The 14203-nt window shown below is 35.8% G+C and overlaps 1 protein-coding gene across 1 annotated transcript in view; it reads right to left on the bottom strand.

The window, feature by feature from the left end:
- The window catches only part of LOC140166749 (CCR4-NOT transcription complex subunit 4-like), a 33752-nt gene continuing 19549 nt past the window's right edge, over nucleotides 1-14203 (bottom strand). Inside the window, 4 exon segments of the mRNA XM_072190244.1 lie at nucleotides 1-8510; nucleotides 9673-9765; nucleotides 11572-11844; nucleotides 12792-12906. Coding sequence (XP_072046345.1) covers nucleotides 8503-8510; nucleotides 9673-9765; nucleotides 11572-11844; nucleotides 12792-12906 — 489 coding nt within the window. The 3' untranslated portion in view covers nucleotides 1-8502.

Genomic DNA, 14203 nt, shown 5'->3' with positions numbered 1-14203 from the left:
ATGGTTTCATTCATCTTTAATTTCAAGTTTCTGTGTGATGAGTTCCGAGCCATAAAGATGACATTTTGCTTTAAGCTTTTATTTATTGGGATAACAAGAACATTACTCTGAAGGAATTATACATGAAATAATGGGAAATATAGTTTATTACTTCTGAAATGCTAAGTTAATTATATCAACCAAAAAAATTGATAAAAACATGCACCACAAATTCATAAACTGTTATAGTTCTTTTTATTATGACACACATCTTCATATTTCTATTATCTCTCAGGGTGACCAAAATTAAAGACTTTCATTAATAAACACACTTGAAAATTACAACAATCTTCATTGTTCCCGACTTCCAGTCCCATATTCCATGTCCACCATTTCAAAATAATATTTTCCACTTTCCCCAAAATCTGATAACAATTATAGCAAATGCCAAATCAAATTGGCTATTCCAGTTGAAATCCATACACCCCATATTAGACATGACCTTAATCTCCCACATATGTGTATTCAAATTGGGTTACCTGACTCTATTTGAAATCTACACCCCTTGTGTGGGAGGGTCATGTCTGCCAATAGGGGTGTGTGGGTTTCGACTGGAATTGTCCAATATATCAGCAGGTACATGTAAACCACAGGAGGTCAATCAAAATATGACACCTGTTTTGTCTTGCATTCATCACAAATAGTATGCATTTCTTACTAATTAACAGGTGTTTGAAAACAGATGATTGATGAATCAGGCAAATCGACTGCTCAGTGACAAAAGTGGGTAAGTGCAATAGCTGCTATGTGTAGATGAGTACAATATACTGGGTGTAAATTGCCAAGTGTTCGCACGGCAGCTATTGCACTTACCCACTTCTGGCCGGGTGCAACATCGGTTTTCTCTGCCCACGGCAAATAGCGTTGTTTTTAAATGCATTTTTGTTTGGGTTTACTTAATTGATTGCATCATTAATTGTTTAATTTTTCCTTCAACCCCTTGGCATGTTTTCTGGTGTCTCCGGGTGTTTGTTTGTGTTGTTTTTGCCTTTTCCCTGTGCAACACTACGAAAAGTACGTCTGGTGGTTGTGATTTTGTTTTTCTCTGCAATATGCTGTTGTAAATAATCTTCCTTGATTTTATCTTATTTTGCCCTATCGGGCTTTTAAATTTGTAGTATATCTTGTAGTTAAGATTTTTCTGTAAAGCGCATTGAGAAACTGTCTTGTTTGTAACACGCTCTATAAGTGTATATTATTATTATTGTTATAACCAATCTTACCGATATGGAAAATCGTAAGCCCCTGTCATACTTGCTTGCAAAGATATGAACCCGGGATATGAACTTTTAACATGTCCTTTATCTCATGATTTCTCTCCTTTTGCTCACTTAAGTCTGACTGGATCATATTGTGTTACTGTACAGTGGAATATTTTCGTTGGGTTAATTTTTTGTGATTTTATCAATTCTGGACAGTTAAATGGGCGTTTAATTCATGTTTTCCGAATATATCGCAGGGTTAAAAATTCGCCACTACTTGTTCGACTGCGAAAATTAACCCCCCGTGAAAATTCCCCGCTATACAGTACATTTGAATACATAATAAGTCTTTAAATATTACACTCCTCAAAACAGTCACCACATCATGAGAGTAATTTATTTTTGGTCACCCTGAACATTCCAGGAAAAAAAAATGTGTTGAATTAACTGCATGGCAAAAAAAAAAAAAAAAATACAGTTATAATGCATGCATAAAATTTTCCTTCTTAAAGAGGAAGCCCTGCCCGAGCAGAGCAGTTCTTCTGGGGTGAACCAAATTAAATTAATAAGTGACAAGGTTTTCTCTGAATTTAACATGTGCTAATTGATGCAATAACATTAAAACATCAATTAGAGATAACCTTGTCACTGATTAATCTGATAACCAGGCAGGTTTGGTTCACCCGAGAAGAACTGCTCTGGCGGGGCTTCCTCTTTAAATATTTGAGAAAATCACATTTCAGATTGCCATATTATTAGGATCGTACGTCTTTTCTTTAATCAGCATGCAAGGAAAACATATCCATCTGACATTTCAAAATAAAATGGCAGAAATATTATCATCAGTCATTTTAAATAATTTAAGTATTCATTTGTTTACGTCCACCACAGCATACCAACAGTACACACATAAAATAGTTATGAGAGAGAGCCCTAGGTGTCATCAGTATTAAGGGCTAAGTAGCATGTCCCCGACACTTTTTTCTTCATTATTAAATAGTGACTAGACAGAAAATTTGGTTGCAAGCCTATTTGGGTTTTTTAGATACCACAACAACTACTATAATAGTTCACCTAATATTCTCAGCAAGCACCATATTGTTTCTTTTCTATTAATTAAAAGTTGTTGAATTTTGCTGCTAATAGTTCATTCACTCACTATATTTTGTTCAATGTGTTTGTAACAGTGACCTTCATGTATAATTATTAAAATTGCCTAATATGATTGGCGAGGGTAAATGATTGGTAGGAGTTATTAGCAATTTCCTTTTTGAGGTTAGAAGTAGGATGCAACACATTAAAACACTTGATAGGTTTCATTAGATTATCCACTCCTACTATTTGTTTGGCTTATAATTGGCAAAAATATGAGACTCACACCTTGTATTGATGTAGAATGGCATGCACGTAGTTGTCTCCAGCTCTTGTGTTAGTTTTATGATGTGCAATGCATGACTGGCGCATGCTTATGTAAATTTACACGAGCGTAAGTTCAGACTTAATTGAATCGTGCAATAACAAAAACAACACAATTTTCGCCAATTATAACAAACTATAAAACAAGCTTCAGTCAGGCACAGGGCCATCAGACACTAACAACTGATCTCAGCACAATATCACACCAATTGGGCTGTTCCAGTTGAAATCCATACACCCCCTATGGAAGACATGACCTTAATCTCCCACACAGGAGGTGTAGATTTCAAATGGAGTCACCCATTCAGGTAAACCCATTTGAAATTCACACTCCCTTTGTGAAAGATTAAGGTCATGTCTTCCATAGGGGGTGCATGAATTTCAACTGGAACAGTCCATTGAAGTTGTTTAACGAGGCAGGTAGGAAGAGGCAGAATTACAGGCGGAGAACCAGGACTCCCTATATCGCCACATACAGCTATGGGGAGAAAATTGGGAGTATTCGGGTCCTTGCTGACAGTGCGCAGAGACAAATGAAAGCAATTCTGCGTCTCATCTGAAGCGTCTTGATGGCGGTTGAGTCCTGGTTCTCCTTCTGTAATTCTGTGGGCAGGTACAATATCCTTGCTAAAAAACTCTGCCCATTGGCCTATTTATTCTACAGCAACAAGAAACAACTCTGTCCATTGGCCCATTTCTTCTACAGCTACAAGAAACACCCTGCCCACTGGCAAATCACAATTGCTTATTATTAGGCCATAGCTGAAATGTACCAAGAAATATGCACCTACAATTTTATAGTTCACAATGATTATAGCACCACAAAGGTATGAGATTATGAACAATCTGTAACATTCAATCTTGATCAGTACTTAATCGGCGGGAACTGTAAGGTTTTTGTACATCCTTTTGGTGTGTAACATCCATTTTTTTTCCAAGAAACCGAAATTTTGTGTTAAAAAGAGAGAATCAGACAATTTGGTCATACGTGTACACTTTGTTCTCAATTTTCAGCTGCAACATTTCCCAGGCAAGACTCAATTATTGAGGACAGTGACAATATTCCAAAGATTAAGAGGCCCACCTATTTAGAACTGATCAAAGTATACTATTCAAAGTCGCTTCCATCCACTTATAGATACAGAACTATTCGAGCATACTAGATCACTCAAAACACCACAATCTTGTAACATGGGGTGTGTGTGAATGAAGTACATTACTGTGCTGTTATGATCTCCCTATTAACTAGCCTTCATTAGATGTAATGTGGGCAGTCCTAGGGATGACTTCCAAACCCAACCACCAGTATGCTGGCAGAACTATGGTCCCAATCAATTGCAACCAAGTCCAGCTGCTAATTTTGCCAGTATGCTGGCGGTTTATCGGCAGTTAGGTTTTAAAACTATCACTGTTAGCCTTATGTATAACATTTGCATTTGTCCACTTTCTTTCATATGTGACACGATCTGGTCCATGGAGGCCAAAGGAGGAATTGTTGACAATTGAGTTACTAACTTACTATACTTATCACCTTATACTATCACTAGGCTTTCATTTACTGAAAACACCAAAGGTCTGGCAATACATGGTTCTTTTGCATTTTGCTGTTTTTTACTACATATTTTTGCCTTTATTTCAGTTTCAAATTTGACACCTTTGGCGTCCATGGACCAGATCGTGTCACATTATATGATACCTTTACTAGGGTTTGTTGAAAATCTTGACTCATGCCTAGGAGTTTGTGGATATCATTATAACACTCTCACAAAGTACCGTAAAACCCCGTCTATAAGCATATATGGTGTTTTTTATGAAAGCTAAATTAATTCGAAGCAAGCGTAAATATACCAATACAATAGATTGGTCTTACAATAATACTTGTTTGTATATGCTTGAATCCGTAATTTATTTGCTCAAACTCCATAATGGCGCCTGGATTAATGTAGCTTTCATCAGAAGCACTCTATATGCTTGTAGACGGGGTTTTACGGTATCTACTGCATAATTTTCTCCAACTTAGCATCTTTGTGATAATGGATTCATACAGAAATTCCAAACCTACTTTACACCACAAATGCACTACATCCTTATGTTATGCAACATATGATCCCGTCATAATTCTTTCACATTATTTTGCTGATAAAGAGTGTGAGAATATGCGCACACGGAAAGAAGCGGAAATATATTAAAATATGGATAGAATCAAACCATTCCAAGACATGTCACCATGATCATTCGCTGAAAAAGCAAAGTCCATATTGCACGACACAGCTCTTTTAATGGGATTATAAAGTTGCCAAAATGTGAAAGGATTATGGCGGGACATGTTATGCGCCAGGTGTAAACTGATTTTTCACATGGTAAAATAAAATGCCTGACATGACATCACTCTTTAATGACCTGTTTATGACGGAGAGAGAATCACCCCTTTGTCCTATTTAGAGCTCTCATATGTCCAGTTCTATTATGAGCACATCAGAAGCCCAGTGGCACAAAGACACATGGTCCATTAGCTACTATTATGTATGACTGTGTGTGTTATAAGCGAGTTCTCTAATGCACAGTATATAAATGCATGTACATTAAATGAAATAACTCATGCATATTGTAGGCATACATGGACAAACGTCTTTGTGCCGCTGAACCACAGACATCAATTGCAATTGTACCTGAAATACTAGTATTACATGTAAATTCATGACGGTTGAACATGATGGTTTACACTTTACATCACATATTGTGTTGGGTAATAGAGCTTCATTTTTCTTCAGCTGTGGGTATATATTTTCTATAAATTGGAAGATAAGCCTGCATTGACTATTTTGAAGAGTTGACAAAATGGTCTATTCCAGTTCGAATCAATACACCCCCTATGGAAGACATGATATTAATCTTCCACATAGGGGGTGTGAATTTCAAATGGGGTTACCTGAAATATTGACTGCGACTCTATTTGATATCTACACCCCCTGTGTGGTAGATTAAGGTCATGTCTTCCATAGGTGTATGGATTTCCAACTGGAATAGACCGATTCTTATGTATATGAAATTAGGCAAAGAGAAGCCAAAAACTAAATGTATATCAAACACTTTTGATAGAATATTGGTTGAGATTTGATAAATACCTATGTGAAGAATGCCCCGGTTGAACATTATTGTGATTATAAATACCTCATTGGTATAATTTAAGATTTGCATGTTGTTGTCCAATTTGATACTTTTTACTAACAAAGCAAATGCATTTTGTTAAACTTGTAAGAATCTTTTAATGATGCTTTACAGCACAGAGGCTACACAGGGTTACCATGTGGGGGCTTCTTGCACTTATAACCCTCAAATTAATTGCTAACTTCAGATCATGAATTTATCCTAATCTTTGTGGAAGCAGAACTACACAATGTGTAATACAATCAAACAAAACAAGTCATTTGTCATGCTTTCAATTTCATTTTCAGGGTCATTCATACGCTCTTAGATTGCGAGAACCAATCAGAGCAAATGTTGAAAAAAGTGAACAATGCATTAATTGTGTACAATGCATGTTTACTTTCCTTGCGGGTTGATGCATTTATATTTGCTTGTATTTTCCAAAATTTTTAGTGACAATTTTGTTTTAAAAATAGCAAAATCATGGGATTTTTTCTTGTGTAAGAGATAGGTTATTAAATGCTTATCACCTGTTAATCAAGAAATTGTACCGAGATGTTGATGCGTCTAATGAACTCCCCCCTCTGGGCCTCATGCATTAGACGTATCAACATCTCAGTACATGTGCATTATTTTGTATAATTCATTCCCAACTAGTGATACGCATTCACTAACCTATAATTTTCACTCCCATCACAATATTTGCACTCAACGGTGCCAGAGATACGGTCACTTTATAGTGTTGCTCAGAAATAGAAAGCACAAAGGAAGTTGTGTACTATCATTGGCTATATCTCAAAATCAATAACGACTCATTTTGCTTGATAACATCACACATATGCCGACTTATTTCATTGTCATGGAAGATCAGAAAGCATGTACAATCTGCTAATATCAGTTCGGTTTACAAAGTGTTAATTTTTTTCAACCAAGACCAAACTATCTTTGATACAATCTTTGTATTATTATGTCATATTGTTGTACTAATTGCCAAATACCCGTCGACAAACGACTTACCATTCCGCTTTAATACTTTTCAATATTTCAGATTTCACATATTTATTTTATTGCTTAAACTGACATTGGATGTACGTACTACAACTCACCCCACTAATGTGATGTGAATGCTGTACGAGGCGGGCCGGGGCAAAGGGGAAAGATAGCATGTATCACTAATTCTTTTCAGGGTTTTCATACCAGGCTTTGGGATATGAAGCTCTTGAAGTCTTGTCTCTTTTTTTGTTTTCTTAAATGTTACTACATCATCTTAAATTCAACATACTGCCCAAGACAGTTTCTGAAAAACACATTCAGAGTTTAATTCACTTTTGACCTTGGTGTCAAAGACTTAGTAATATCCAAACTACCATTTGATCTGTCTGGATTCACAACCATTATAATTATGGACCATGTTTTCCAGTGATATTAGAAAGTGCAATGATGCACATTCCATACTCTATCCACACACAACATCAGCCAGATGGAGAGGGTGGTAGTAGGGTATACATGCTTTTTGTGTCATTAATTCAATGTGTACTTATACTGTACAGCATACTTTCCCATTAATATCTGAAACAAAATATTATTATATTTTATTAATACTGGCCACTGCTTACACTGCAGTAAATTTTGGAACATTAAATTCAGGTAATAAATTTCAGTCAGCATGTTATCCAAACTGATTTTTCATACGCAAGTATGTTCACGATATTGTTTGTTTTTACTTAAGTCTCAACCAGGCCATAGCTATCATGGTATTAACCAATTTTACGGTTACACCGATCACTTTCATTGTTCTAACAATTAGAAACTTTCCACCTGTTTTCATTAGAAACTACCAGGGTAGTAATCATTAGAAACTTCCTGGGTATTTACCATTAAAAACTTCCATGGCATTAACCATTAGAAACTTCCATGGTATTAACCATTAGAAACTTCCAGGATATTTACCATTAGAAACTTCCAGGGTAGTAACAATTAGAAACTTCCAGGGTATTTACCATCAATAACTTTCCAGGTATTAACAATTAGAAACTATACTTAAATATCTAATAATTTGTTGCATTTAGATCTTTTGAAAATCATAATACAAGATCAAAGAAAAGAATACATCCCAATTGACACAAAATATATGTGCTTTTAAAACTGGAAGAACAAAAAGTATAATCATAACAAATTTGATCAATATATTGTACCAAGTCGATCATTTCAAGATACCATTTAATGGTAAATATTATTTAAAAAATAAAAAACTCTCAACAATTATAAAATTATATTTCTATATGTGTGGGTCAATTCATAACCAATTATTCTTTCTGGGTGTATTCTTTCTGTAAGATCATTATGGGTGCAAAATAAAGCCCATAATCCATCAATTTGACAAATTGGGTTAATTTTTCATGCCATTACATGAACTGACTTATGCTATATAATGCATATAAGACTTCAAGAACTATGTCACCAAGCCTGGTTAGAAGATGGAGGCCATCTATTAATAACACTTTTTATCGTAAGGGCTAGTCATAACGCAGAATGGGCAAAGAACAACAAAGCAGTCATGATTAATTACGTAATTATTGTTGAAGATGCAGGGACATGCTGGTAAAATACGCTGCTGCTGACAATGATGCTGTAGCTGGTCACTGCTGCTGCTGCGGTTGAATAACATTTTGTTTATGATTGATAGATAGAGCTACTGTTAGAGATCTAGGAGAGAAAAACAACAGGAAAAAATAAGGTTAGTAACACAACGAAAGTCTTGAACAACTCAACTGCTTGACAGATTGGCATAGAATGCATGGAACGAATGCATTCATGATTCTGCTGAGCCTTATAATGTGGTGGGGGGCAGAGCCACATTTTCATCCCATTTGTAAATTTCATTCGTCCCGATTGTTCAATTTTTTTTCCTCATTTGAGACACTTTCGTCCCATTTTTTAAAAATATCATCCCATTTTTAGTCACTTTAATGACACCATTGACTCTCCCCATTTTATCACTGAAAATTTGGTGAGGGGCCAATTCCTCCACTAATTCTTCCCATGGGTCCAGAGTCAACTAGCATAAATATTGACCACATGAAAATGACTTTTATTTTGCATGCTACAGTCTTTTCTAATACAGATTCATTTGCTTTGTTTTTAACAACAGGTAAAATGCTTTCTTTACAAGCTTTTCGTTAATTCAATAAAACAAACAACCCGAAAGATGTCCTAGTTATCTAGATGAGAAAAACATCAGCTAGCGAGCTCAGAAAAGGTTTTCGCTTATCACTGAACTGGTATGAAAGAGCAAGTTTACTTACAAGCATCATTCTGTGTTAAATTTTTCCTTTAGGGGAGTACTACACCCCTGCCCAATTTTGTGCATATTTTTGCATTTTTCTCCAAATGTATAGCGCATTGGTGACAAGCAAGATATGTATATTATAGGGCAAGGACTACAACTACTGCACTGATTATATAGCAACTTAAGGCAAGTAGTTATTGATTTATTGATCAAATATTGGTTTTCCCTCATTTTTACTGTAACTCCACAACTGTTGTCTGTGTTGAAATAAAATTTCCAGTGCAGTAGTTGTAGTCCTTGCCCTATAATATACATATCTTACTTGTCACCAATGCGCTATAATTTTTGAGACAAATGCAAAAATAGGCACAAAATTGGTCAGGGGTGTAGTACCCCCTTAAGTTATAATATGGCAATTTAAGCATGGTTTTGTGTTCAAAAATAAAATCAAAATCAAAAATCAATAATGGTTTAATTTTTCTACCCATAGATATATTTACAGGCCTCACTGAGTTTATAATTTTAAAAAGTGAACACAGGGTACACATTTAAAGCACCTGTTATATGATATCTACTTACTTTCTGTAAGTGTGTGTGGTTCTGTGGTTTGGCTGTTAGGCCTAATCTGTGGATGCAACCCTGGTGGAGGTGCATGTGTTGTCCAACTAGGACCTGAAAAGAAGAAGAAAACAAACAAAATATATGAATAACTTTGCAGGAGACAAGACCTTGATCAAAAGAATCCTTAAGTAACAATAACACAGGGTGTAATGTGTGGATCTTGGGTTTCTGTACCGGAATTCCCTTTGTACCTATATCAGAGCTGCCAACATTTGAATCTTGAAAAAAGGGAGATTTCCTGTTGCAATCAGGGAGATTTGTCAAAATGTGTACATCTTAATGGACGAAACCATTTCCTTTTCAGGGAGATGACCAAAAATTAAGGGTTCTGAAGGTTTAAAAGTAGGGAGTCTCCTGTGAAAAGAGGGAGAGTTGGCAGCTCTGCTAAATTCCTGCCCACATGGTAATAAGGCTCTCATTTTCGGGAAATTCGGCTCCCGGGTACCCGAATTTTTTTTCGAGCGGTTACCCGGGTACCCGAAATTGCAAAAAAAAAAAAAATTGCAAAAAAAAAAAAAAAAAAAAAAAAAAAAATTTTACATTTTTTTTTTCCAAAGTTTTTTTTCGGTTTTGTAGTGTCTCTGGACCTACACCTAAATGCTAGGATCATGATTGACCTATAAAAAAATTTTTTTAAAAAATTGAATTTTGCACATTGTTTTGTGTTTTTAATCTGAAAATTGATACATAGTTTTCATGTCATACTCTATTAATGATATCAAAATGCATTCAAATTCAATGCATTTTGATATCATTAATAGAGTATGACATGAAAACTATGTATCAATTTTCAGATTAAAATCACAAAACAATGTGCAAAATTCAATTTTTTTTTTTTTTTTTTTTAGGCCAAATGATCCTAGCATTTAGTTCTAGGTCCGGGCCGGGGACACTACAAAACCGGGGAAAAACTTTGAAAAAAAAAAAATTCTAATTTTTTTTTTTTTTTAAATTCAGGTACCGGGCAGGGAATTTCCTGCCGGGTAATAGGATTATCGGGGGGGACTCGAATTCCCGGGACTCACTCAGAGCCTTACATGGTAATAGACGTATTGCATAACAAGACATACAGCTCAGTGGTTAATCCATCTCCTTTGTTATTGCAATATGCCTTTTGTATTGTGGGGAGGAATTTCGGTACAACTTGACTTCCGAAGGACAAACCAAAGACCACATTTTATACTAACATTAGTACTCATCAATCAAAAAGTTTACACACTGACATCTACATGGTAATAAACAACACATGCATCTTGCATTTTGTAATTTTTGTCTTCATATTCAACAGTTTTTCGGTCAAACATATTTATTTGATGCAAACTGATCAAACAGACCAAAGCTATTTCATTTGAATCCCTCACTCCCCCTGTGAAAGATTATGCTAAAAGTCGTCCACAGAGGGAGTATTGGGTTTCAAATAGAATAGACAATTGATAACTTCCATTTGATAAACTCCCTCCAGTTGTGAAAGATATATAGGTAAACCCATTATACAGGGGGAGTGTGGGTTCAAAGTATAGTTTTGTTCAGCATAATTATAGTTGGGACAAAAAATGAGACTCTAACCATCGTACATTGATTTAGAATGGTGTGTACGTAGTTGGACGCAGCACCTACCCTAGTTGCGTGTCACAATCTTATGTGAATTTACGCAAGCGTGAGTTGGGACTTTTATTGACGAGCGCAGTAACAAATAATTTTTGCCAATTGTAAGCTGGACAAACTATAATTAACCCTACCCAATTCCATTTGAAAAACATACTCCCTCTGCTAAAGACTTTTCTTTAATCTTCCACAGGACAAGGGCAGATTTCTAATGTAATATAGCCCATTATGGTTCAGGTTGTCGTTACCTACCTCTGTTGTTGTGTTGATGTGACGGGAAGAGATGATTACTGTGTGTAGGCGACTCCTCGGGTTCTGTCAGCGTCTGTAACGACTCTAACCAGTGAGGCGGCTGCTCCTCGCCGTCTTTGTCTAACAGACCCCCTCCAATGCCGTAAGAATTAGATGTGGGCGCTGTGCCCCCTGTCGTTGTGCTACCGGTATTGAGTGAGTTGCTGTTGATACTGATGATGGCAGGATCGTTATGTTTATTCCACGATGACTGATTACCTGACCATGTGTCGGCTACACAAGGAAATAGGAAGAATAGATGTGTTATTTATGATTGCTTTCAGAGAAGAATAGCTCTTGTTTACATTTTCATCACGTAAAAAAGAAGTGGGGTTCTGATTGGCCGATTCAATAATAACAACAGTGCTGTAATTAGATTGGCCAATTATCCATCAATGATCAAAGCAGGTAAAAGGTTTGTTCGATGCAGAGCGGCTCTCATTAAGGGAACACAAAGGCCTGCCTACATCTAGGTTGCTTATTAACAGCATGCATGCATCGATCGGAGTAGGTGAGGGCCGTCCATTCTCGCCAGATAATAATAATAATTATGATTTAATCTTACATAGCGCATTACATCAATGACAACAAGGCGCTTTTCAATTAAAAACATAAGTGCATAAAAACATAATGCCAATTGAATTATATACAACACTAAGAAATATCCATCTACAAAGCAGAAATTGAATGCCTTGATTTTGGGCTAAAATAGTGTAAACCATGCAATTGGCCAAAATAATGCCCTCTAGGAAAATGTTCATCTAGCTCTGATATGCCATTGACAAAAACAGGACAAAATTGGTAACTTCGACCTCTAGAGTCATTATAATACAAGGGGACAGTTAATCAATATGAGAAAACAACAATGGGCAATTCTAGTTGAAACCCATACACCCCTGGATGACCACAAATTGAGTTCACCTAAATGGGTGACTCCATCTGAAATATGCACCCCTGTGTAGGAGATTAAGGCCATGTCTTCCATAAGGGGTGTGTGGATTCCAACTTGATACATGTTATTGAGAATCAATAAACTCCATGACAAAAAATTGCCAAGACAAAAAAGTGCCAAGATATAAACAACTATATCATAAAGAGGTAATGAAAACTTTTCCTAACTTCTGATTATCTCGAAAATCATTCAAGATCTCTAATAATATTAATCCTTGTACGCATCTTACCTGAATGTTGTGTGGCTATCTGTTGTTGTGTGAAAGGAACACCAAAGCTGATATTAATATTAGGTAAGAGCGCCCTCAGACCCTCTTGCCATGACTCAATGTTTACGGACTCAGACTGAAAAAACAATGATAAGAATTATATAAATACACCCAGGGTAAATCTTGAAGAATCTGAAAAAGTAACAATAGTAACTGCTACGATAATATTTATTCACCAATCTTTGAACAAGAACAAATGTTATTAAATGAGACCAATTGAAAGGAATAATCAGAAATGAAATAGGGTGATTACATAACTGATGCATGCTTGAACCATATTTTGTACTGTTCTCAAAATCACAAAAAATGACTCAGACAATTATTGTAGCAGGGTGACGATATGTATCATATCAACTGAAGACCAATTAAGGTTAGGGCAAAATAAGCTAACATATGACTGAAGACTCCGGTCAAAATTCCAATAAGAAGAAATAGCCGGTGGGTTCAGTCTTCACTGACAATGTGTACGCATGATGGTTCCAATTAGGGGTACTTTTCAAGAAATGTCCGGAATTTTCGAGGACAAAATTGTTCGCATGATTGTCCAAATTAGGGGTGTTTTGGAGCAAAATTGTCCTTGAAATGAAAAATAGGGTATATTTCTAGGCCTTTTGTTCGTGTTTTACCGCTACAGTTTTCGTTATTGTCCTCATTTCCCAGTGAAATAGGGTACAAATTCAAAAGCGTCCTTAAATGGTAAAAATAGGGGTATTTATTTCGAAAAAATGTCCTTGATTCCTCGTGATAAGGGGGTGAAATGAAAATGCATCCTCAAAATGATAAAAATAGGGGAGGTATTTGGGGGCAAATTTTCCTTGATTTCATGCAAAATAGGGGGTAAAATTGCTGCAAATGTCCTCGATTCCCCGTGAAATAGGGGTCATTTTCAAATCCTGGAACGGTCATACGTCCTACCTTTAAATACAAACTGAACCCACCGGGAGAAATAGTAGACGGACACTCTTACAGCTGAGAAAAGTGAGGACTCAAATAATATCCTTCCTGTGATATTTTGGCACTTAGAAAAAAATGTTCCTTTCCAATAATAAAGAAATATGTAAAAAATGTTGGGCAATTTAAAAAAAAAATTTAAGATCATGACCAAAGCATGTTGGCCTAATTAGCTTAACATATAGTCAAAATAGGGGTGGACTGGGATATTTCTCTACTGTATACCACTTCATTCATGTTTTAAAACATTTCAGAAGTGTGAACAAACTGTTTAAAATACTTTTTAGGATGTCAATTTTTGAACAAACAAATTTCTGGAATTTCCAAAATTAGGGTTGCTATTCTTTTATACCGATTCAGATTAGAATCGGTTGGATGAGGACAATCAAACACCTTTTTTTTTTGCCTCTATGATTATTTTA

Source organism: Amphiura filiformis, chromosome 12 (genome assembly GCF_039555335.1).
Source record: "Amphiura filiformis chromosome 12, Afil_fr2py, whole genome shotgun sequence".
NCBI classification, from domain to species: domain Eukaryota; kingdom Metazoa; phylum Echinodermata; class Ophiuroidea; order Amphilepidida; family Amphiuridae; genus Amphiura; species Amphiura filiformis.
Note: the sequence above shows the minus strand (reverse complement) of the source record. Positions and strands in the feature narration are given on the sequence as shown.